The 22,220-nt window shown below is 31.1% G+C and overlaps 3 protein-coding genes across 3 annotated transcripts in view; all 3 read left to right on the top strand.

Annotated features, from left to right (window-relative positions):
• Window positions 1–5,972: 5,972 nt before the first annotated feature.
• Window positions 5,973–8,751, top strand: LOC125858319 (transcription factor SPEECHLESS). The gene is made up of 3 exons (XM_049538075.1): window positions 5,973–6,503; window positions 7,123–7,662; window positions 8,441–8,751. Exons 1-3 carry the CDS (start codon window positions 6,054–6,056, stop codon window positions 8,504–8,506), a joined length of 1,056 nt encoding a protein of 351 aa, XP_049394032.1. The 5' UTR covers window positions 5,973–6,053; the 3' UTR covers window positions 8,507–8,751.
• Window positions 7,542–22,220, top strand: part of LOC125858312 (uncharacterized) — a 139,470-nt gene continuing 124,791 nt past the window's right edge. Inside the window, exon 1 of the mRNA XM_049538068.1 lies at window positions 7,542–7,546. The gene's annotated coding sequence lies outside the window, so the exon portion shown is untranslated. The remainder of the gene's footprint in view (window positions 7,547–22,220) is intronic.
• On the top strand, window positions 15,680–20,951 carry LOC125858314 (uncharacterized). Its single transcript, XM_049538071.1, is given in 4 exon segments — window positions 15,680–16,120; window positions 16,122–16,518; window positions 17,364–18,420; window positions 20,410–20,951. Coding segments are annotated over 4 exon segments (1,869 nt in total). The 5' UTR covers window positions 15,680–15,892; the 3' UTR covers window positions 20,597–20,951.

The following is a 22,220-nucleotide window of genomic DNA, read 5'->3' on the forward strand; positions in this document are numbered from 1 at the left end:
TCAGTGAGGTTAATTTAATTAGAGAAAACAAATTTAAAAAGAGAGAGGACATTATTCAGTACTATGATAGTTTTTAAGTTTAAATTTCAAAATATTTTCAACTTTGAATTTCTGAATCTTGGGAATGATTTACAGATGACAAGTGCTTATCGACATTCTGAGCTAGGAATGGCAAGTGGCCGGTGCAGTTGCAAGGACAAACTCGCATAAATCCGTGAATACTTCAACTCGTCGTGCTCAGCTTTGCATACCAAAAATTTTCTTTATCGCTATACAATTAAAGATCAATCTATTTGAAGTGAAAACTGAAAACTACACAATTAAATGAATTACTTTAGCACAAATTTGTATTTGTCTTAAAATTTATATTTTTTTTTAATAATTTGTATACCAAGTCTTATTGGCCTTTGAAGGTACAAAATAACAACTATTCATACTAACAAATTTGATATGATAGCTCAAGAAACAGACTAGGTAACCTGTTGTGACATTTAAGTTTAAATTTCGAACTGTTCTCAAGTTTGAATTTTTGAATCTTGGAAATGATTTATATTTTATAGAGAACATTTTGACAAGTGCCTATCGATATAAATCCGCCAATACTTCAACTCATCGTGTTCAGCTTTGCATACCAAAAATTTCCGTGTTCAAAATTGTCCAACATAATTTATTTACCTTTTTTTAAAAATGAATTTGATATTAATTGATGATAATTATAAATTCTTTTTTCACTGTCGCACCTCAGTATTATATTTATTATGTATACAATAATAAGGTATGTTTGATAGGTAGGATAAGGTGGAACATAAGATTTAGCTTGGATAAAATTTATATTGCTTTTGATAGATGATATAAATTTATACCGTCTACTAAATGCAACATAAATTTAATTTAATCTAATTCCAGACACAATTTTGAGATATCTCACCTTATCATATTCAGCTTGAAATTATTTTATCCTATTTTTCAGGTGGGATAAATTAGTCCATAGATTATAATTTCAAAATAATTTAGAGCTTAGAAGCCTTTGTCTGAGTAATTCGGGTCGTTAACTTTTACCCCTAGTCACTACAACAAAACACCTTTTAGCGGCAATAGTTCATACGTACATTAAAAAAAGTGTTAAAGCTTTTACCGGCATTTGTTAATTGTCATTGGATCCAATGTCGCTAAAGGCTTCAGGGACATATACAAAGAGTGTTAATTGCCGCTAAAAGTACATATTTAGTGGCAATTAAGCTATTGTCATTAATTAATTGCCGGTAAAGATTTTTTTTAATGTAGTGAGTGTGTATTGATCTTTAATTTTTGCTCCTCAAGCAAATAACTTTTTCCGCTCATAATATTTAAGAAGTTATGTTCGCGTCCGCAAGAACGTATAAGTTTGATTGTTAAGGGCAAAAATTAAAGACCGACCATTTGAAGGACAAAAATGTAATTTTTCAAGTAAATTCCCTAAGGATGAAAGACTGTGTATTGGCTTAAATGGGGTAATACCTGCATGCAGCACAAAAAAAAGAATCAAATATGAAAGGGTAGGTTTAGACCATTAAAGCTTGTCGAAAGAAAAATATTAGAGTGCTCTGCTAAGGAAATTCAGAGTACAAGAGTCATAACATCACTAACTTTTTACCATGGGTTGTGGTGAGTGGGTTCTGTTTCACTCTTAACTAAGGGTCTCAGGTTTGAGCCTTGGGTATGAAGAAAATCCTGTTGGGAGCGCCACCCCAGAATGGACCCTGCAGAACGCAATTTGAATTTAATCGAAGCTCCATTGTGGGCTCCGAACACCGAGTGGAAAACAAAAAAAACATCACTAACTTTTTTATCTCAATTCACATTTTTTACAATTTGGTGGTAAATTATACTTTAACCATGATTTGTTATGACTTGTGATTGAGTATCTGAATATATCATTTTTTTAAATTATATTCATTAGCATTAATAAACTATAAATCCTCAACTCTCAAGACATATTTCAATTGATGTTGATGTGTGCAAGTTGTAACATATTATATGTAATTAATTTATCTACGTAATGGAAGGTTGAGAGTAGACATAAGTTTTTTTCTAAAAGTTGAGCTGAAATTGTCTAATAGAACTAACTACTTTATTATCTGTTCAAGTGCTTCATTACAACATGTCTTAATTCAAGCAAACTAAGTAAAATATAGTTACAAAATGAAGGAATTATCAATGTATTAAGCCAAAAAGAAAAGAAATTTATATACCAAAATTGAATCACTAAAGTACATACATTAATATTGTCATAATATATAGATATAAAAATTAAAAGACAATATACAGTATATATAGCAAATTAAAGTTTGGTGTCAATTTTGCATGCATTAGGCCTGCAACAAGTTTGGTCCACTCTATATTTAGGAGATAAATAAATTAATACTTATAGTAACTTTGTTATTGAACAGTGATAACTCTCATTCAGAGAAAAGAATTATTGTTTTTATTACTATATGGAGTTTGCCTTTATAGAGAAAAAAAAAACACTTAAACTGTTGCAGAGATAAATTGAAAGCAAAAACTTCTTTTTCTAGTTATATATTCTATTTTGAACTATCAATGATGTTTTGACAAGACAAAATATCTTTTTGGGATTTTAATAAGAATAAATTAATTAAATCTGATCTGGTCATTCAAGACACTGTATGTTTGATTCCTGGAGCAGGATCTAAATAAATGGATTAAGAGAATGTTTCACAAATAGAATTAATGTATGTCATTTAATTTTCTTTCTTTTCATTAAATAAGATTAAGAAACTTTATTCATGTTAATGTTTGCAACAAAAAAGAAATGTAATCGTGGAAGAATCGGATCCTAACGCATGCTAAAGAATCCTTGATCACGATTCATGAGTTAATATGACGCTCAGAGGACAAATATAACATGTGATCCACGAACAAATATGGCATCACAACTTGAGGTGGTGGGGCGAATCTCCACGGGGATGTTGTGTCCCTTAGAGAAGGTGTACATATATATAACGCTCATGATGGAGGAAGGGTCAGAAAGACATACGCATCGTTGGGAAATCCAAGGAAGGGGCATTTGAGGATTTATCATTAATATGCCTGTTATATACATACATGCATATATCATATATGTATATGTATGGTTTTTTATCGACATTAAAAATTTGAAAAATTGAATTTTTTTTTTGTATAAATTTTAGGTATAATAAACGTAAACCTGTGGAGTAGTATGGCAATATTTTGATGCATATTAACATGGAAAAGGTGTCTTATGAATTGAAGTTTAATTTGTGGGTCCAATAAATTTGATATATGGAGGTAGCTACGGCTACAATAAAGCCACTGTCGTTGAAGAGGCCAATTACCTGACAAAACTTTACACAACATTCAATTTGACTATGGTTCTCATATTATACTAACCAAATAATAATAATTTTATTTTTTTTGTAATTACTAACAAAGCAGAAAACCAAAGAAATGCCAATAAGAATTGTGGCGGAGTGATAAATACTCATTTATCTTTAACTAGACGTCTTAAATTTAATTGGACTCCAATATGGATATCAAACACCGGATGAAAAACCAAAAAAAAAAAAAACCTAAGAAAGAGCAAGACAAACCCTGTTTGAAAGACTGCTAAATCTAACAAAGTTTTGATGAAAAAGGAAAGTATTAGTGAAGATCATGCAAGAGGCCTTTTTGGTGCTTTGCAATCACTACTGTAAAACCTAGAACCTAAGTCTAAAAAACAATACAGACTTGGCTAACTATGAAGCATATATTTGCTCAAAAAGGGAAATATTTTCTATTTCCCACTTGGTGTCTGACTATTCCGAATTCACGCCGCATAGGATCCCATTCGAGGGAAACACTCCCTACCAAGAAGCTTTTTATATCCAGGACTCGAACTCAAGATCTTTGGTTAAGGAAAGAGCAACTTCATCCACTGCACCATATTTTTTATGGTCAAAAAGGGAAGTTACTAATGAGAGTAAATTAAAGGATTGTCACACTACAACAAATAAAGAATTTAAGGATAATAATATAATTGTCACTATATTATATTGAACAATAATTATATGACATAATTATTTAAAAACTTTAGCGATTCTAGATATAACAACATTAATTTAGTTGTCACTAAATACTTTTGCGGCAATACTAAAAGGAAAAACTTAATTCTAACTTGGAGTGTTTATTGAAAATAAACTAATGTCACAATCAAGGACAAGGAAAATTAAATATGATCAAGACATTAACACGGTTTCTTTTTCTTTTGACACTCTCGAGGTACTAGCATAAACATATACTGTATTATTTATGTAGACATTGACATGATTTCAAACAAGAAAAGAATCTGCAGTGTCTTTCTATTAGGTTCAACTTACAAGCTAGTATTTATGTAAAAGCAGCTAGGTAAATGTTATAGTACATATAGTGATGGAATCAAAAAAAAAAAAAAAGATTAAAAATATAAAGAAATCAAAAGGATTATAACACTTGTTACAGAAATATAATTTTAACCTTATATACCTGTAATTTTTTACTAAGATGGTTTGGTATTCTACTCCAGCTAGTTGATTTACTGGATTTGAAATTAATTATTTGTAATAAATTTACAACATGTGTAGAAAGTTTGAGCCACGGTGGGAAGGTGAACTTTGCAAAAGTACTTATTTATTGAGTTTGGATAAATTCATATCACATGACTTCAAATAGAAAGGTATGGAAATGGAAGATTAAGGTAAAAGGTTAATAGGTAGCTAAGTGTAATCACGTGGAATGAATAGGGGGCTAGCCTCACATCCTCTTATCTTTATTCAGTAGTAGTATTTAGTAATTACGTAGTTCTTTCAATGTTTTTTGCTATTTGTTGCTCCATTTTGTTTTGTAGCTTGATAGTTGCGATCTTTTCTTTTTTCCTAGGATCTTTTTCCAAATAACTTGACTTTTTGAGTCAAGATATCTATCTTAATCTACTCATGAAACTGTACTAAATATATTATTATTGACCGATAAATTTTTATCTTACCTGTTAAGAAGTCTCATGTCGATAGAGATGGGAAACTAGTCTCTTTATATGGACTTGGACAAACTTCTCCTCATGAGCTAACTTTTGGGGTTGAAACCCTCTAAATGATGAACCCGTTTGGACATGCAACATAAAATTATTTTTTAAAATTAAATTGATTAGAAGTTGAAATTTTATTTGGACATGTAATTTGAATTCAATTTTCTTTCATAAACTTAAAAATTCCATAAGTTATGAACTATCAAATTCTCCAATTCTTAGACAATCTTACCAAATGAGCACACAATTCATAAACAAAATATTAGAATATCCTAAGGCATCACGTTGATAAATTGTATATGTATCTCCATATTTCTTATATAAATAAATGTTTGTGATTACAAACTTTCAAATGTGAGTGAACAATAGTCAATAATAGTAACCAGTTATTCTTTAATATAATCTTTTCACATATGATACGAACAATCTTTTCAAGAGTGTGAATTTTCTTTTTTTTGCAAAATAAATGATGGGTCTTTTTTAAAATATAAAACTTTAGATCAAATTTTAAATTTTAAAAAAAAATTGAAATTCCAAATCATATTTTCTTGAAAAGTTTAATAGTTTGAAATCCTAATTCCAAATCATAAATCCACAAATTTAAAAATCATAATTTCATAGTACAGTCCAAATAAAAGTAAAGTGCAGATAGACGTGAAAGGTAAAGTTGGTGTTTTAGAATTTCACCAAACTTTTTTCTTTACATCATTAACCTATTATTATAAAGCTGTTCGTACTCTTTCGACGTCACTATATACTTAAAACTCATATATTACATTTAGTACATATTCCATTATTATTCTCTTTTAAATATTTACTTATATAACACCCTTAGCTTTATTTATTCAGCAATAAATATCCATCCATTGCTCTCTTAACGTCTCTCTTATTGCCTTTTCTAGATCTCCTCTTATTTTTTTTTCTCTCTATCTACTAAAAATTTCCTTCATAGTGTATTATTATTACCTTTTTTTTGAACGTACCGTTGAAAATGGATGGTGACCAAAGTTTATCTGATTTATTTGAAGATTCTGAATGTGATATCTTCAGTATTTTAGAGGCTTTAGAAGGCGGTGGAGGTGGAGGTGGAGGTGGAGGTAGTAGTAGTATTAATTCGGAATTTTATAATAATACCAACAACCAGACTACAACGACGACGACGACGACAACCTCTGATGAAATTACGGGTTTGGTGTCTGAAGAAGGGAGGAAGAGGAAGTTAGTTTCTCAAAAATCTACGGGTTCGAGTGCAACTTTACAAGAAGAGGAAACTCATGAAGCTGATACACCAAGTAGTAAGAGGCAAAATTTAGCGGCGGTTATAAGTGGTGGGATAGAAAATAAGATTTCTCATATAACAGTTGAAAGGAACCGCCGCAAACAAATGAATGAACATCTATCTGTGCTACGCACTTTGATGCCTTGTTTTTATGCTAAACGAGTACGCACACTTCTTTCTCTTTTCATTATCACCTTTTTCAGATATCACTTTTCGAATTATACTGAGCCTTATTGTTGTTGTGATCGATGAGTTGTTCTAGACATCTAAAACCACAAATCTAATTTATGGATACTTTGCCACTATTCTTTCTGCTATTGTTAATTTTTTGTATTCCACACAAATACTAATTAGTTAACACATATATAAGACATAATAAAAGTAAAAGGAGTTTTGATTTGGAGGGGAAGGGGGTTGGAGCTAGGGGAAAGGTTACTTTTTAAATAAATAGTAAATATTGACTTCTTTAATTTGATAAGTATATGTTTACTTCTTTATATTTTAAATCACTTTAGTGAAAATTCTGATTTTGTCAGAGTTAATACATGGTCACTCAACTATCAACTGTTCTCACAGAAAGTCACTTAACTAATAGTTTTTTTTTGCATAGAAATTAAATCATTCAACCAAATATATATTTATTCAAATCATTTAATGACTCACCCCACTTGACCCGACTCAAGTGATAGTTGATAATTGGGTGGAAACATGCATGTTGAAGATATAAAAGTTGTTTTTTTCTTCTTCTAATGTTTTATTTTTGTGTTTGTGTAATAAATAGGGTGATCAAGCATCAATAATTGGTGGGGTTGTTGATTACATAAACGAGCTACAACAAGTTCTCCAATCCTTAGAAGCCAAGAAACAACGCAAAGTTTATAGTGAAGTTTTAAGTCCAAGAATACTACCACCACAACTAGTCCCAATTAGTCCAAGACTAATAACACCTTCACCATTAAGTCCAAGAAAACCACCACTTAGCCCCAGAATGAACTTACCAATTAGCCCAAGAACCCCACAACCCACAAGTCCATATAAGCCTAATAAAGCTAACAAGACACTTGAACCATCTCCTACTACTTCATCAAATTCTTCCATTGATAGTCATGTCAATAATGAACTGGCTGCTAATTCAAAATCAGCCATTGCTGACGTGGAGGTGAAATTCTCTGGCGCGAATGTCATATTGAAGACCGTTTCTCCACGTATTCCTGGCCAGGCTGTGAAGATCATTGCTGCTTTAGAACATCTCGCACTTGAAATACTCCATGTTAGCATCAGTACTATTGATGGTACCATGCTCAACTCCTTCACCATTAAGGTACTGTAACTTTACTTTACTTTCTTAAACTCTGTGTAACATTAAAACGGAGAAAGTATGTAGTATCACGACTATATAACTTAAATAAGGCATACTCAATAACTCCCAAGTTACATACTTACTATTATGAAAATTAGTTTTACCCTATAACGGAAAGATCTGAAAAGATCATTTTCTTCTATTTGAATGGTAAAAAGACAAGAGATATCATTTTCTCTTATTTGTGAGTGAGTACCTTTTTTTTTTCTTTCACTTGTGGTAACTTATACACATACATGATCATTTTGGTATAATTAACCTAAGCTTGCTCCAAATATCTATATATCAACATGGACAATATCATATATAGTTTAAAAGTTTTGAAATAGAGCTAGATAGACATGACAAGTTTGAACAATTGAGGAAACACTTTTACTAGCAACAAAAAGCTAGTACTAGTATAATACTAGTTGTGATTCCAGAAGTTCCTAGTAATCATTTGATTCCTCTTTGTGAAACAGACATGTGTGGGGAACACAAACTTGTACTTACTAGGTAACTTTTCTACATACATAATATTGCCACCCTTTTTGAGAACACACTTCTCTCAAAAGCCCTCTATTTTGTTTATTCAGATTCCTCTAAATTATGAGTAGTCTTAATTACTCTTAAACTTGATTGACGATCGATGTACATATTATATAACTTGAATTCAAATTTAATTAGAGAATGTGTGGTATCATTAAATTAGTGAAGATTTCAAAGCTAATGATTGGTAATTTCTTCCTCTTTTTGGCAGATTGGAATTGAATGCCAACTTAGTGCTGAAGAACTGGCTCATCAGATTCAGCAGACATTCTGCTAAGAACAGTACTCATTACTCTTTAGTAATACTAGTCGTAATTTTAGTACTTTATTTTTTTTTTTTTGCAATTTGGGAAAATTAGAAGTGTCTCATTCTAGTAGAGATCTGACTAGGGAGTTATAACAATAATAAGAGAATGTGGGTACGTAGTTGATCTCCGTATAGATTGTAATGACTTTTATTTAATTACTAGTATTCGATCGATCGATCAATTAATTAATTATATATGACCTCCTCGATCTATATATTGCTTTATTTATGTCCAGTCATTGTATTTTCATTTATGTACACTCGATTTCTAGTAGTATCTGTTTTATTGTCACATTCAAAATTTCTTATATGATCAAGTTCCATGGTACTTTTTCAACAATAATTTACTAAAAATACATTTTCATATAAAAGGTTTAAAATATTATTTTGTGGATTATAAGAATGACTCTTCATAAAGAGGAAATACATAACTACAATATATATTTACATCTATTACCCTATCTCTCCCCATCAAGTTGAAGCATATGAATCTCGAAGCATATTATGCTCTATATATGAACAACCAAAATTTGTCTAGCAAATTATTTTAATTAAGCGATTGGTTATTTTTTTAAAGTTTAATAAGTAAGGTCGAAAGTTCAAGACCATCCTTCTGAATATCATTCTTGCAAATAATGTGATCGCGATTACATCCTTCTTCTTTTTTTGCCTTGTATCCTACATAAATATTTAAATTAGAACTCACAAGCAAAAACTTAATAAGTAGTTGAATACAATATGATAGTATAGTTAGTACTCTTCACACATTGATTTAATGTAAGAGACTGAATTTACTTTTGGTATTTTAATTACAATTTTGAAGTGATCAGAAATGACAGTTTGTACGATCGTCTTATTTAGCCACCTTTAAATTCCTGTACATTGCCACATAAAAACTTAAATTCTCCAGCTTTTATTTTCCTTCCTTACAATGAATGTAGAGTCATGCACTGCATGAGTATTATTTATTTTTGTCAGTGTAAAGAATTTTTACATTATCATGTCATATTTACTTGTTATAGTCAATCGTGGAATCAAGAATTCAAAAAAAAAAATATGGTAAGAAAATTCAATAAATTATATATATGCAAGATAATAAAAATCATTTTCGTATAATGTATACTTATAACATTTTTTTCTAGTTTGAATCAATTGAACTCCTTGCACGGTTGCACCCTTCTGCCTCCGTTCCTGATTGTAATAAGCTAGACGACGTCACTACAACAAAAACATTTTTTAGCGGCAATAAATAGACACATTAGTAAAGAGTCTTAAAGTCTTTACCGGCATTAGTTAAGTGTCATAATTAGATCCAATGTCGCTAAAGGCTTTAGGGACATATACAATGAGTGCTAACTGCCGCTAAAAATACATATATATTTAGCGGCAATTCAGCTATTACCGTTAATTAATGCCGCTAAAGATCATTTTTTATGTAGTGCATGTATATCTTTATTTTTAAGATTACAAATTTTACGAAAAGTATATATATATATAGATAGATAGATAGATAGATAGATATCTACCACTAGCAATTAAATTTAGTTTCGGATAGGGATTCAAATGACGATGACATGATTATCTTATGATCTTACTAGCATAGTCCTAAGCTAGTCTCTTGCCTAACAACTGTAGATTTTGTATTAATGGTAAGACCTGAACCTATATATAGTACTGATCAGTTCTAAATAGGTTTTAAAGACAGAAAACTAGCTATAAGTGATCCTTCAACAACCCTTAGCCTTACAATTGATTGACTACTTCCAAATATTGTAAGATAAGTCTTTGGTACACTATTATGAATAAGGGTTTTTCTCACCGTCAATTAATTTGAAATGTGTGCTATAGAACATAATTTTTTTACCGAACTATCTTACCGAGAAAATGTATGGTGAGAAATAGATAGTGTGCATGGTAAGCTTACCTAATTTTATTCATATGAAAACATTACTATATTTTTTCCCATCGATTCAATCAAAGTATCTATGGAAATAGCTAGCCAATGGACATTTTTTGGTGGGAAAACAGTGATTTTTTAGTAGTGGTAACTAATGATGCAATATTAATTAGAGCAAGCTACATAAATCTCACTACTTTATACTATAATTAATTAGAATCCTGGTAGATATTTAAATTACTTGTTATACCACTTTTTTTCAGTCGGATACATGAATCAAAAGTGGTTAGATACATGTATCTACCATAATTAAAGGGAAGAGATACATTATTTAATTAATTTGAATTGAATGTTCTAACTTAATTCCACAATTAAAGGATTAAAATATGGGATGTAACAAACGACGAATTAGGTTAGGTGGGGTTGGGAGGGTGGGGGGTGAGAAGAAGTGATGGAGTGGGTAAGAAAAATATTTTACATTTTATTTTATAAAAGAAATATTATTTTTTTGGATAATAATTTTTAAATTTTTAATTTTAATTAATAGTAATAATTTATTTGATTTTTGTCAAAGTTGAATGTTTTGTCCATGTGGAGTGTGATGCAACAATTTTTAAAAATAAAAGAGAGAGTGTATTACACACACTATGATGAGAGTGGTATAAAAGAGAGATGTGTGCTTCTCAAACTAAGAAGTGATAGTTTAGATATGAAACTCACACTCTCAATAGTTTAGGTATGAAACTCAAAAAAAGGGCATAGTTTAGATGTGTTTTTGAAACTTATCTCAATATATATATATATATATAGATAGATAGATAGATAGATAGATAGACAGACTTTAAGATCAGTATATAATGCTATAGTCTATAATAGTACGTATATTTTTGAAAAAACTGTTAAAAGGTACACATCCATGTATACACTAGTAAAAGAGATGTAAAGACTAAGTTGGTTGAGGCCCTCCTCATCAAACGAGAGAGAGACTACATTGACCCAACGGTGGTCACTCAATCGAACAATTGTGTGTATAAAAATATAATATTGTGTATATATATCAAAAACATTTTTTTTAGAAATATATACTGTAGTTTTAACATTCATAACAAAATTCTTAACTTAGTCACCGGAGAGAGAAAGTTGAATTATAATATAATTATATGAAGCAAGGTAGATATAGGTAAGGGTTACAAATAGTTGGTTACGTTTGAGACGTTGAATTTGGACAGATAATATTTTTACAGATTAATTTTGACATATAAGAGAAGATGATTACAATTTGGCACTCGATGCATCTTTTTATTAGACGAAAAATCCAAGTGGTCAATGATAAAATGAGTTGATTATTTTATATTACTACGTACTAAAGATTTATCAAGTAGAAGTGCAGATATATATTATATATATCCACATCGTGCATGAAAGCTCAAAAATGGTTAATGTAAACTTATTTGTAATTGTATGACAATCCAATTACATACATACATATAAAGCAATGCATGTGGTCCAATATATATATATATATATATAACAACTTTACACTTTCTTTTTTTCAAGTTTGAATAAATTAGAAATTTTGTGTATTGCGTTATTTAAGTGTTTCAATTATATATATTACTATATGGTCCCAAAAAAAGATGCATGAATTCTCTAGTGTCATCAAAGTAGGCTGTGACGGACCACATTTGATTGTGACTTCTCCCTGCTACTAATATTAGCAAATTAATGATTTTATTTCTCTCAGAATCTTACTTTTATTCAATTTTATAAATTATAGAAAAGAAAAAAAAAATAGAGAGTAGGAAATGGCATTAATCTCTTATTGTTTTGTGAAGGGATATGGGAAACCAATTGAGTGTTACGTGACGTGAGTAGACGTTTATTATTTTGCATGAAATTTAATTTTTATGACAGATATATACTACTCAATTGTATGTCTGGTGGCTAGATAAGCCAAACTTACACTATATATGCATGAAACAATAATACAGTTATATCATTTAATTTATCTGTTCAAAAAATCAATCCCAAAGACATTTCAAATAATTGGTTGGCGTTATCACGTATTTTGCTATATAATAATAATATACAATATTCAACGGAAAAAACAAAATTATATCAATTACAATACCCCTAACACAATTTTTGAAAGTTATGGATTTGCTTGGAAAAAACAAAAACGAAAGCAGCTGGTCTCCTTTTTATTTGATAAAATATAAAATAAAACAATATTCAATACCGAATGGCTCAGAATAAATTAATTGGAAATTTTCAAATGTCAATATTTTAACATTTAAAAGGATCTCTTTGCCACACTTTTAATATTTATTAAAAATGTCAAAATTTTAGTTTGTTATGTATCTGATTTATGTTTTTATTATTTATTTTTATTAAAAGAATACAATTGTTTAAAAACGGAATGGAAAAATTTAGGGGAGAGAATATTTTTAAAAAGAAATTTATCCTTTATAGAAAATTTACTGTTCTACAATGACTTAATTATGTATATGCCATTGATAGTTCCAAACTCGGCCAAACCTTAAACAAATATTAAGGAATCTACTGCTATTTAGGATGAAATGTATCAAAAGGATTTCAAATAAGGCAATTTTTAAATTTAAACCAACAAAGTTACCATAATTACTAATCATAATTTTGGTTTAACTTTAAGTAGGCCTAGTTTTTTTTCACTACTCTTACGCTCTTTTCATATTTTACTTTTGGGATTAAATTTTGAAAAATCTCTTTCCTATTATACGTGTTTGGTTCCACAATCGACATGGCTTCTCTCTCCTTTATTCCTCAAATTTCCAATATTATTTTTTTAACACTCCATTAAAAATACTCAATTCATGTTGAATTGAAGTCGATTGATTTAAGATTTTTACTGGCAGTGAAGAAGATTTTAGAATGAATACAAAATAATAATAAAAAAAGAAATACAAAATTTGTTGGCATACAAAGTGAGATTGAAATACAAAGTGAGCACAAAAAATCTAAAACTTGTTAGCATACATTTAGAATTAATACAAAATAAAAAAGAAATACAAAACTTGTTGGCATACAAAGTGAGATTGAAATACAAAATGATATTGAAATACAAGTGAGCACAAAAAATCTAAAACTTGTTGGCATACATTTAGAATTAATACAAAATAAAAAGAAATACAAAATTTGTTGGCATACAAAATGAGATTGAAATACAAAATGATATTGAAATACAAAGTGAGCACAAAAAAATACAAAACTTGTTGGCATATAGTTAGAATGAATACAAAAAAAAATACAAAATTATAGGAAGCCTAATTTAGAATAGCATACAAAATTCTGTAAAACTATTTATCTATTGTCCTATAATATAATACAAAATTAAATATATACATAATTTGAAATGAATACCACCTACAAAATAAATACAAGTTACACCTAAAAAACTCAAATTTTAGCAAGATACCACATGAATTTTGTAATGAATACAAAATGCAACAGACAATAAAAACAGTAAAGAATGCAATTTGATAGTTTAGATACAAAATGCAACATGCCATAAAGTTATTTTTCATCACTTTGATATTCAACAATTTCATAAACTTCCCAAATATTGACATTCGAAAATGACACTTCTTCACCCGACACTTCTTTCAAATCCAACTCAATACTTTTGAACGATTTATCCTAATATTGGCACTTCTTCACCTGGTAACTCTTCCAGATCCAGATCCAACATACAAAACATACAAAATACTTTTGTATCTCAATACTTCGACAAAGGTTGAAAATCTTTTGAATAATTTCTAAGATTTCTTAGAAAAATGGAGGATTTTGATTTTAAAAAGACAAGGTTTAAGTTACTTGAGGATATAGAATAATGAAAGAAATCTTAAGAAAGAGAAATGATAGAATTTGTGGTAAAAAATTTAGAGAGTGAAAAGTGAGTAATGGAGCCTTTTATTTTTTAATGGGTCCAATTTGAGAAATAAAAGGAAGATAAATGAATTATATTAGGATACATTTTATTTGTGTAAAATATTGGCATTTTGACATTTTTAATAATTATTTTAAAATATAGCTATTTTTAATAATTATGTTAATAATTTTGACTAGTTAGCTAATTTTCTCATAAATTAAAGGGATACCAAGTGGAAATTGCAACACAACGAATAGTTAATAGCTTAATCTTTATTTGAATATCTATATTTTGTTTGTACTACAATATAGATTAAATTATTTTTCTTGGCACCATTTCGATCTAGTCTAATAGATCAGTATAAGATCAACGAAAGAGAAGAGGTGAAATTGAAAAAGACTAGCGAGGTAGAATTCTTTTTCTCTTTAATAGTGCCGCACGATGAAGACATAAAAGTGCTAGACCCGATTTATACACGGACGGTTGAAAAATGATACAACTTAGGACCAATTTTGATTCTTTTTTTCATCAAAAATAAATCGAATTTGAAATTTAATAGATAAGAAGAAAATGTTTGTTTGATTACGTAGTTTAAAAAAAAGAAAGGAAAAACTATCTTATTAGACATACGCTCTTACATATCTATTAACTCTATATATACTTTCAAATAATTATGTATTTTACCATTAATTAAGAGTTTTCTATCATATATTGAGGAAAATACATTTAGATACATGTAGTTTTGCTATCAGATACACTAAAATAGGGAAAGAGGCGAGGGAGATGGGAAGGGAGGTAGTCATGTATCCCAGATACATGCGAGTCACATTAGATACACGTTACAGTTCGCATGTATTTTCTTTTGGATATCATCTACATAGGAGAGTGGCGAGCGAGATTGGAGGAAGATTTGTCTATGTATCGCAGATACATGTAAATCCACTTTGATACAATAAATCACAGCTAATTTTGACCACATATATTCCGAAATACATGTATCTAGACGTATCTGAACACACCAAAAACTAATAAAATTCATAATATTGTAAACTAAAGTATACTTAAGTAATTCGCTCCTAAACTTATGAAATTTCTTTATTTTGGGAATTGCTTGTATCCAATGAAATCCAGCAGAAGTGCCAAACAGGCCAAGTCTATGAAGTATCTACGAGGAATACATAATTGGGCCTGTTATCTGGATCTACTTGGGCTTGGGTCTTAGCTAATACATGCAGAAATCAATATGGGCCCGTATAAATTGGAACCGTTTTCTATTTACAAAAAATTGAACCGACAATGAATAAACCCGAATAACATAACGGATGCCAAGGGCGAAAATTTGTTCCCGCGACCCTTTTGAGAGTTGCTCGAAAATGCTTCAGATTTCGGAAGTTTTTTTTTCTTTTTTCAAAAACGCCATTGAAGGTTGTCTCGAAGTATCGGTAGATTTCGCTTTCTTTAATATTAGGGTTTAAACAACTGTGGAGTTTTCAGTTTCTCTTTGAAACAATTGTATATTGAAATAGCTGCTTATGTTGGGAGAATATGAAACATGGACTGTAGTAATGAATCTTTGAGGGTTGACATGGGGGTAATAGTAGGAGGAAGTGGAGATACTACAAATTGTATGAGTGGTTTGAAAAGTGAATCGGGTTATAATTGCAATCAGTGTTTAAATCTGGAAGAAAAGATCAAGACAATCGAATGTAATTGTTCCGATTTGCGGCAGGGGATTGAACAGGAGAGAAATGAGTTTAAATTACTTGAAGGTAAGATTGAGGGCGTTGAAGAGAAGGAATCAAGAGTTGGAAGAGCAGATTCGTCGAATAGAGAGTAACGGCAGTAATGAGGAGGAAGAGAGGGTTTTGCAATTGATGATCGAGAACAGTGTATTGGAATGCGAGAAAAAGAAGGCTGAAAGTGATGTTGAGTATTGGAAATCCAAGTGTAACGAGCTACAGTTGACAGTGGCTGAATTGGGAAAAAAGTTGGATGCAAAAGAAGGAGATACAACTTCAACTAGACTACATCAAGTAAAAGGGCTGCAAGATGAATGTGATAATTTAACCCAGAAAATCCATCTGCAAGTAGTTGATGAAATGCAAAACAAGGATGGTTTAGATGCAAATCCTTTTTCCTCTCATGGAGAAATTGGATCTCTACTATCTCAAGATTCAGGTACAATCATTTTGTCTAACCAATTATTGTTGATAAGTTGTAGAAATCATGTTAGGAGTTTGAAGTTTCGGATTTTTTTTATATATAAAAATTGTGTTAGTGCTGGTACGATCGCATTCCTTTGAAGTTTTGGATACTAGTTATAGTATACACATGTATATCTCACCTAATACTAGTTACTAAAAAATATATTTAAAATGATGTGAACCTCTTTCTTTAAATTTTAATATTTGTATTATTTTATTTATTTATTTTGTTCATCATAATTAAATATTAGGTATAAGGTTAAAATATTGATTTTAAAGTTAACGGTTAGGACTTTTAATATAGTTCAAATAAGAAAAGATTTAAAAAACAAAATTTGAGTCAATTTTAAAGTAATGACTAATGAGTATGGGGAGTTCTTACCTATTACAAATAAGTAAAATGTAATAGTTACAGCTTTAATAAATTTCAAAGTATATATTTTAATAGTTCTTTTCCCATACATTTTAGGAGGCCATTAGAAAACCTTCATTTTTTTTCCCATATACGTAGTTACGAGTCTTCCCACGTACTCAAGCAAAACTTTCCATATACTTAGGAGTCTTCCCAACTATTTTAGGATTCCTTCACATATACAACCTTTTCATATATTTATTATATAGTCAATATTCAATATAATAAAGATGATGAAATAATAATTTGAGAAAAATAGTAAAAAGATGATTTTGTTTACGGAAGACTCTATCTTTAGCAAAATTTTATCAATCAACATCTTTTAGGACCTTCATAGTAATATAGATATTTTGCTTTAGAAAGAATTCTTTTACTTATTCCATTTGCTTATTGCTTTTGATGGACAGGAAAATCTTTAGCAAAAACTCCAATCTTACAAGCCAAGGTTGTGAGAGAAAACAAAGCTTTACAATCTGAAAGTGGCAATAACTGTGTTAACAAAGTGAGGAAGCGATTGACATTTGAAGAAGAAAGGGGGTCTAACAAGAGGATGGCTCCTTCTACACCAGCTGGTGAAAGTCCTGCAAAAGTTGTTGTTATTGACATAACTGAAAGTGATGTTGAAAGAACTACTGGTCCTCCTTATACATCAATAATGGGAAGTGACTATGAAACTTCTGTGCCCCTCGGTACACCTCCCGTGCCAGGAATTGTTTGTAGTGTACCTTTCTGTGGATCAGGGAGCACCTTGTCCAATGCTGAATTGCCTTCAAAGAATGATTCAAAGATGTCAGTCATTGAGCAAGGTGAAGACAGTGACATGGTTTGCCATGATGAGGAGGCTTTATATGTTCCAACTCCAAAAAGAAGAAGAGCTTCAAACATAATTGCTAGTGATAGTGATAGTGATGATGATGATAAAGTTCCAATCTCCATGCTCAAAACTAGGCATTTTCGTGAAAAGAACTCTGATAATCATCCCAGAGGCCCCTCAACTCAAACCGGTGATTCCGAGGATGAAGTCAGGAATTTGTCCCGTAGACGGCGCCTAGTGAAGCTAAGTCAATGTGCAGGGAAAAGTGGTGGTGGCAATGACATAGAAGAAGTGTCAGACAGTGAAGGAGAAAGCTTATGTGGATTTATAGTTAGCAGCTCTGACATCTCTAACTCTGATGGTGCATTGCAAAGTAATTCTTCTGTAGCTGAAGATTCAATAACTGATTCAGAGTATGTATCAGAGAGTGATTCAGATTATGGTGAGATAATATCGAGAATTCGAAGGAACAAAGGTGATAAATTAGAGTGGGAGTTTGAGGGGGACATGCTTGCTGCTTTTGGTAAGGATCCTGAATTATGTATGAAGGCCGTTTGTGTTTTGTATAGGCAGCAAACATCTGAGGAGCAATGTAGTAAAGGAACAATAGTTCACAATCAAAGAGGTTTTAGCCACTGTGATGCCTTCAGGTATGTGCTTGAATGAAATGTGAATACTACATAATCTGTATATTGCAAAAATCATGCACATTACAGTCCTTAAGTGGTGTTGGTCTGGATGAACGGAAACTTATTTTAGCTCTACATGGCTAGTTCTACTGTCTCCACTATGGCGCTAACTCTTTGTTTGTTGTAACTTCTCCAAGCTCATTGCCTACATGAGATAAAAAACGCATGATTAAAAATGTGTTGGCATAAACTTTTTTGTCAATGTTAGTAATTTTCCATCCCTTACAAAAAAAATTATAACCATGATGTTTGGGCCAGCTTGTGTGCCTCGACTAATTCCACAATGTATATGTTACCTCCTACCATCTACCATCACAGGTACCGGGTAGTCGGGTACAATTTGGATGTCTTATATATCTGGGATACTTTAGTTTAAAAAGAACATTGACTTATTATTGAATTTAAGGATGAATAATCTCCTCCTCTCATAAATTGAGTTGTTAAGCATGATACACTTTTTTCGTAATTCCTTGATACCTTTGGTGCTGGACTGCATTTTGGGTGACCCGTGAATCTGTGATATAGACACATTTCATCGTATGACTGTATGACAGAAGGCCTCGTCTATCGAACTCCCATTTTTATTTGATTTTGAAATTCGGGGAAAGAGTGATAGAGCGTGAACTTACTATGGAAGAAAGTTGTCTCGAAAGACCTACAATTTCTTGGAATCAATGCAAACTTAGCTAAAGACATGAGACAAAGGAGGAAAAAGATCCATATGAATGTGATCTACTAGTTGGGATTAGGTTTTAGTCTTGTTAGAGGACTTCCAATATTATCATTATTAAATTTACCCGTCCCAGACCCCACTTGGGGAATTACACTAGGTATGTTGTTGTTTGTTTTCATATAGTTAACTTATTTTCACTTTTACTTTATTTGGAATGATGATGAAATGGGTTTAGCCTAAACTGAGATAGGGAGAGAGAATTCATTTAGCCAACTCTAACTTGGTTGGGATTGAGGCGTAGTAGAGTTGTTGTTGTAGTAGATTTTACACTATTTGAAATCTGCAAGCAATTCAGAAATCCCAAGTGTAGGTCCTTGAACTATGGGGAACAAGTGAATTAAGTCCCAAGAAGAAAAGCACTTCTGCACTATTGAAGGCATTAAGGTCGTGATCCTTGGCTTTCCAACCACTTGCTAAGTTGAAAATTTTATGATCTGAAGATAATCCAAGAGAAAGGTCTTGATCTTTGCATTCTCAAAAGGAAGTCGAGTTTGATCATGAGGTTTATCTTGTTCAAAAATTTGATGCTGGTTATTTGCAAAACTTCAAGCTGTAGGTAATCGCTTGTATGACATATTTGGACTCTGTAACTTAAGTGTAGGATAGGCTTGTGAAGTCAATTTTCAGATAAATTTGAGTACTCGAGGACCACCTATGACCTTGACTAAATACTCCAGTGAGTCTCACATAAGATCAAAACAATCTATTACCTATGATTGGGATTCCAAGACTGATACAGGCTTGTCTAAGATGTGATGGTTATTTCTGATGTAATTTGTTAAATGTCATGTAGAGATCATTCTTTAATGGTTGATGTTTCATTATGTATTTATCACTTGGTTTGACATTTCTGTAAGACATAGAAAAGAATCATGTAAATTCAGAGGGTTTGCTCGGCTTCTTCCAATAGAGTTCATAGTGTATAAGAGAAGGAAATAATTGCTGGGACAAATTATATACGTTAGGCCAGGGAAACGTGGGATTGATGTTTTCTCTTGCGAAAAGGATGACTGCAACAAAGGCAGCAAATCTGTAAAATATGGAAGTATTTAATGCTAAGCATTCGTTTGAAACATCTATAAGTTATTCTTTTAACCAGAAAGGCATTTGAGCATTGATCCGATTTTATGCTTCTTTCACTTGCATCAAAACAATGCTGAATCTGAAATTTGTGTATGTTTGGGTGCTGATTTCATTAATTTACTGCCACATTACAGGGGAAGCACCTTGGCTGAATTTCTTACTGATGGAGATCCGCAAGGTGATATGATGAAGTCGGTGAAGGAATTGCAAGCTTATGATCCCAAGGGTATTGAACTGTGCACAACTTTGGCGACAAGATACTCTAAGCAACTGTTTTCTATTTACAAAAACAAAGAGGATCCTTTTTTCTCAGCTCCTTGACATTAGTATGTATGGTTTGTTTCCTTTTGCCCAAAATGATGGTCCAAAATCACTCTTCCTAACCTTGATATAGATTACATCTTAGTATGTATAGTCAGTCCCTCTGTATATACAACCTAAATTGTAGGTGCTTTTGCTATCAAGAATTAACTATAACTGCTGCTGCAGCTGTTGGATGTTCTTTGGAGAGGAGCATGCTTGCTAGCATTATTAGATCATGAAGGTAACTTGGAAGATATGGATATGTGATTCTTGGTGGTTGAATTCTGATTAGAATGTTTTAGTCTTATAATGCATAGCCTAACATTACAAGAAATAAATAATTGAATCTTGATTTTTGTCAAGTGGAAAAGTAAAATAATACATTTATTTTTGGATAAATAAAAATGAATACATTAGTGGAGAAAGCAATGGCTAAAATTAAATGGAGATTGCTTCGATAGTTGCGGAGGCACGTAGCCTTTGTAGGACTTGTGATCTTTCCATGCATACTATTTATTTTATAACATCCTTTCGATTGAACTCGATATAACTCATGAAAAAAAATCGTTGTTTACTCCTTGTTTTAATTTGTTCTCTCTCACGATTCCTCTCTTCGAGCCATCGGAGTGAGAAAATAAATTTTTTATAAAGCAGAGAGCAGAATCAAGGAATAAAAAAATGGAGGTAAAAAAGGCAACAATTTCCCCTTCTACAATGGCCTATGATAATGTTTCTCCTTGCCTAGCTCCTGTTCCCATCAATGACGGTACACTTTTATTTAATTTCCTTTCTATTATTGCTTAAAATTTTGGATAAATAGTTTTTCTAGAAAAAAAAAAGGAGGTTTTTTCATAAGAATTGTTTTTAACGAAATACCAAGGAAATCAAACATCTGGTGAGAAAAGATTTTTAAAGCCTATGAGACAAGTGTTTCACCTTTTGAAGCGTCAATCACATGAAATATGTAGTAGGTTAACAAGTTATAAAGACTTTGATGACTCGATATTTATAATTAAAAAGCCAGCATTGTTCTATAGTCAAAGTTACGTTGTCATTTTGCATTCTAATGTCTTTTCAAAAAAAAAATGGAAAACTTCTATGCCTTGGTGTTTGGTTGGAAAAACTATTTTCTCTTGAATCACAACAATAAAAATGATGCAATTAAAAAGAGACTATCCAGATAGATAATGTATTTATCTCATATATGTTGGTTTGGGCTTCATTCATGATTGCAGGGACAAAAATAGACCAAGGAGTTGCTTACGGCCTAATGCTGGTGTCATTGGTGCTAACATACTTCATTCATTAATATTGGTGGTTGAGCTAAAATTTTCATTAAAAGTCCATGAAGAAATAAACACACAAAGAGATCGAAGAGAGTTCAACGTCTATTATATATACAAAATTAATATTATTTATATATAAACAATGTAATTTTCTGCTGAAACCTGAAGAGGGTTCGAATAAACTCTTCGGCATGGTTTCTTTTCCCTTGTCCTTCCTTCCTTTCTTGTATATATATAAAAAAGAAAAAAATGGTATAGAGATGTACATACATTTTTGTTTTATTTTTGCGTTCTTCCTACTTTTAATGCCTTTACTTCTTGAGTATATTTATTTATGCATGTATTATTATTTTTTA

This window comes from Solanum stenotomum, chromosome 3 (genome assembly GCF_019186545.1).
Source record: "Solanum stenotomum isolate F172 chromosome 3, ASM1918654v1, whole genome shotgun sequence".
NCBI classification, from domain to species: Eukaryota; Viridiplantae; Streptophyta; class Magnoliopsida; order Solanales; family Solanaceae; genus Solanum; species Solanum stenotomum.

Excerpts from the sequence above, each read along its gene's own strand:
- LOC125858319 (XM_049538075.1), top strand. The coding sequence starts at position 6,054 with ATGGATGGTGACCAAAGTTTATCTGATTTATTTGAAGATTCTGAATGT. Across the intron at positions 6,504-7,122 it reads CTTGTTTTTATGCTAAACGA|GGTGATCAAGCATCAATAAT; the intron begins GTACGCACACTT and ends TGTAATAAATAG. Across the intron at positions 7,663-8,440 it reads TCAACTCCTTCACCATTAAG|ATTGGAATTGAATGCCAACT; the intron begins GTACTGTAACTT and ends TCTTTTTGGCAG.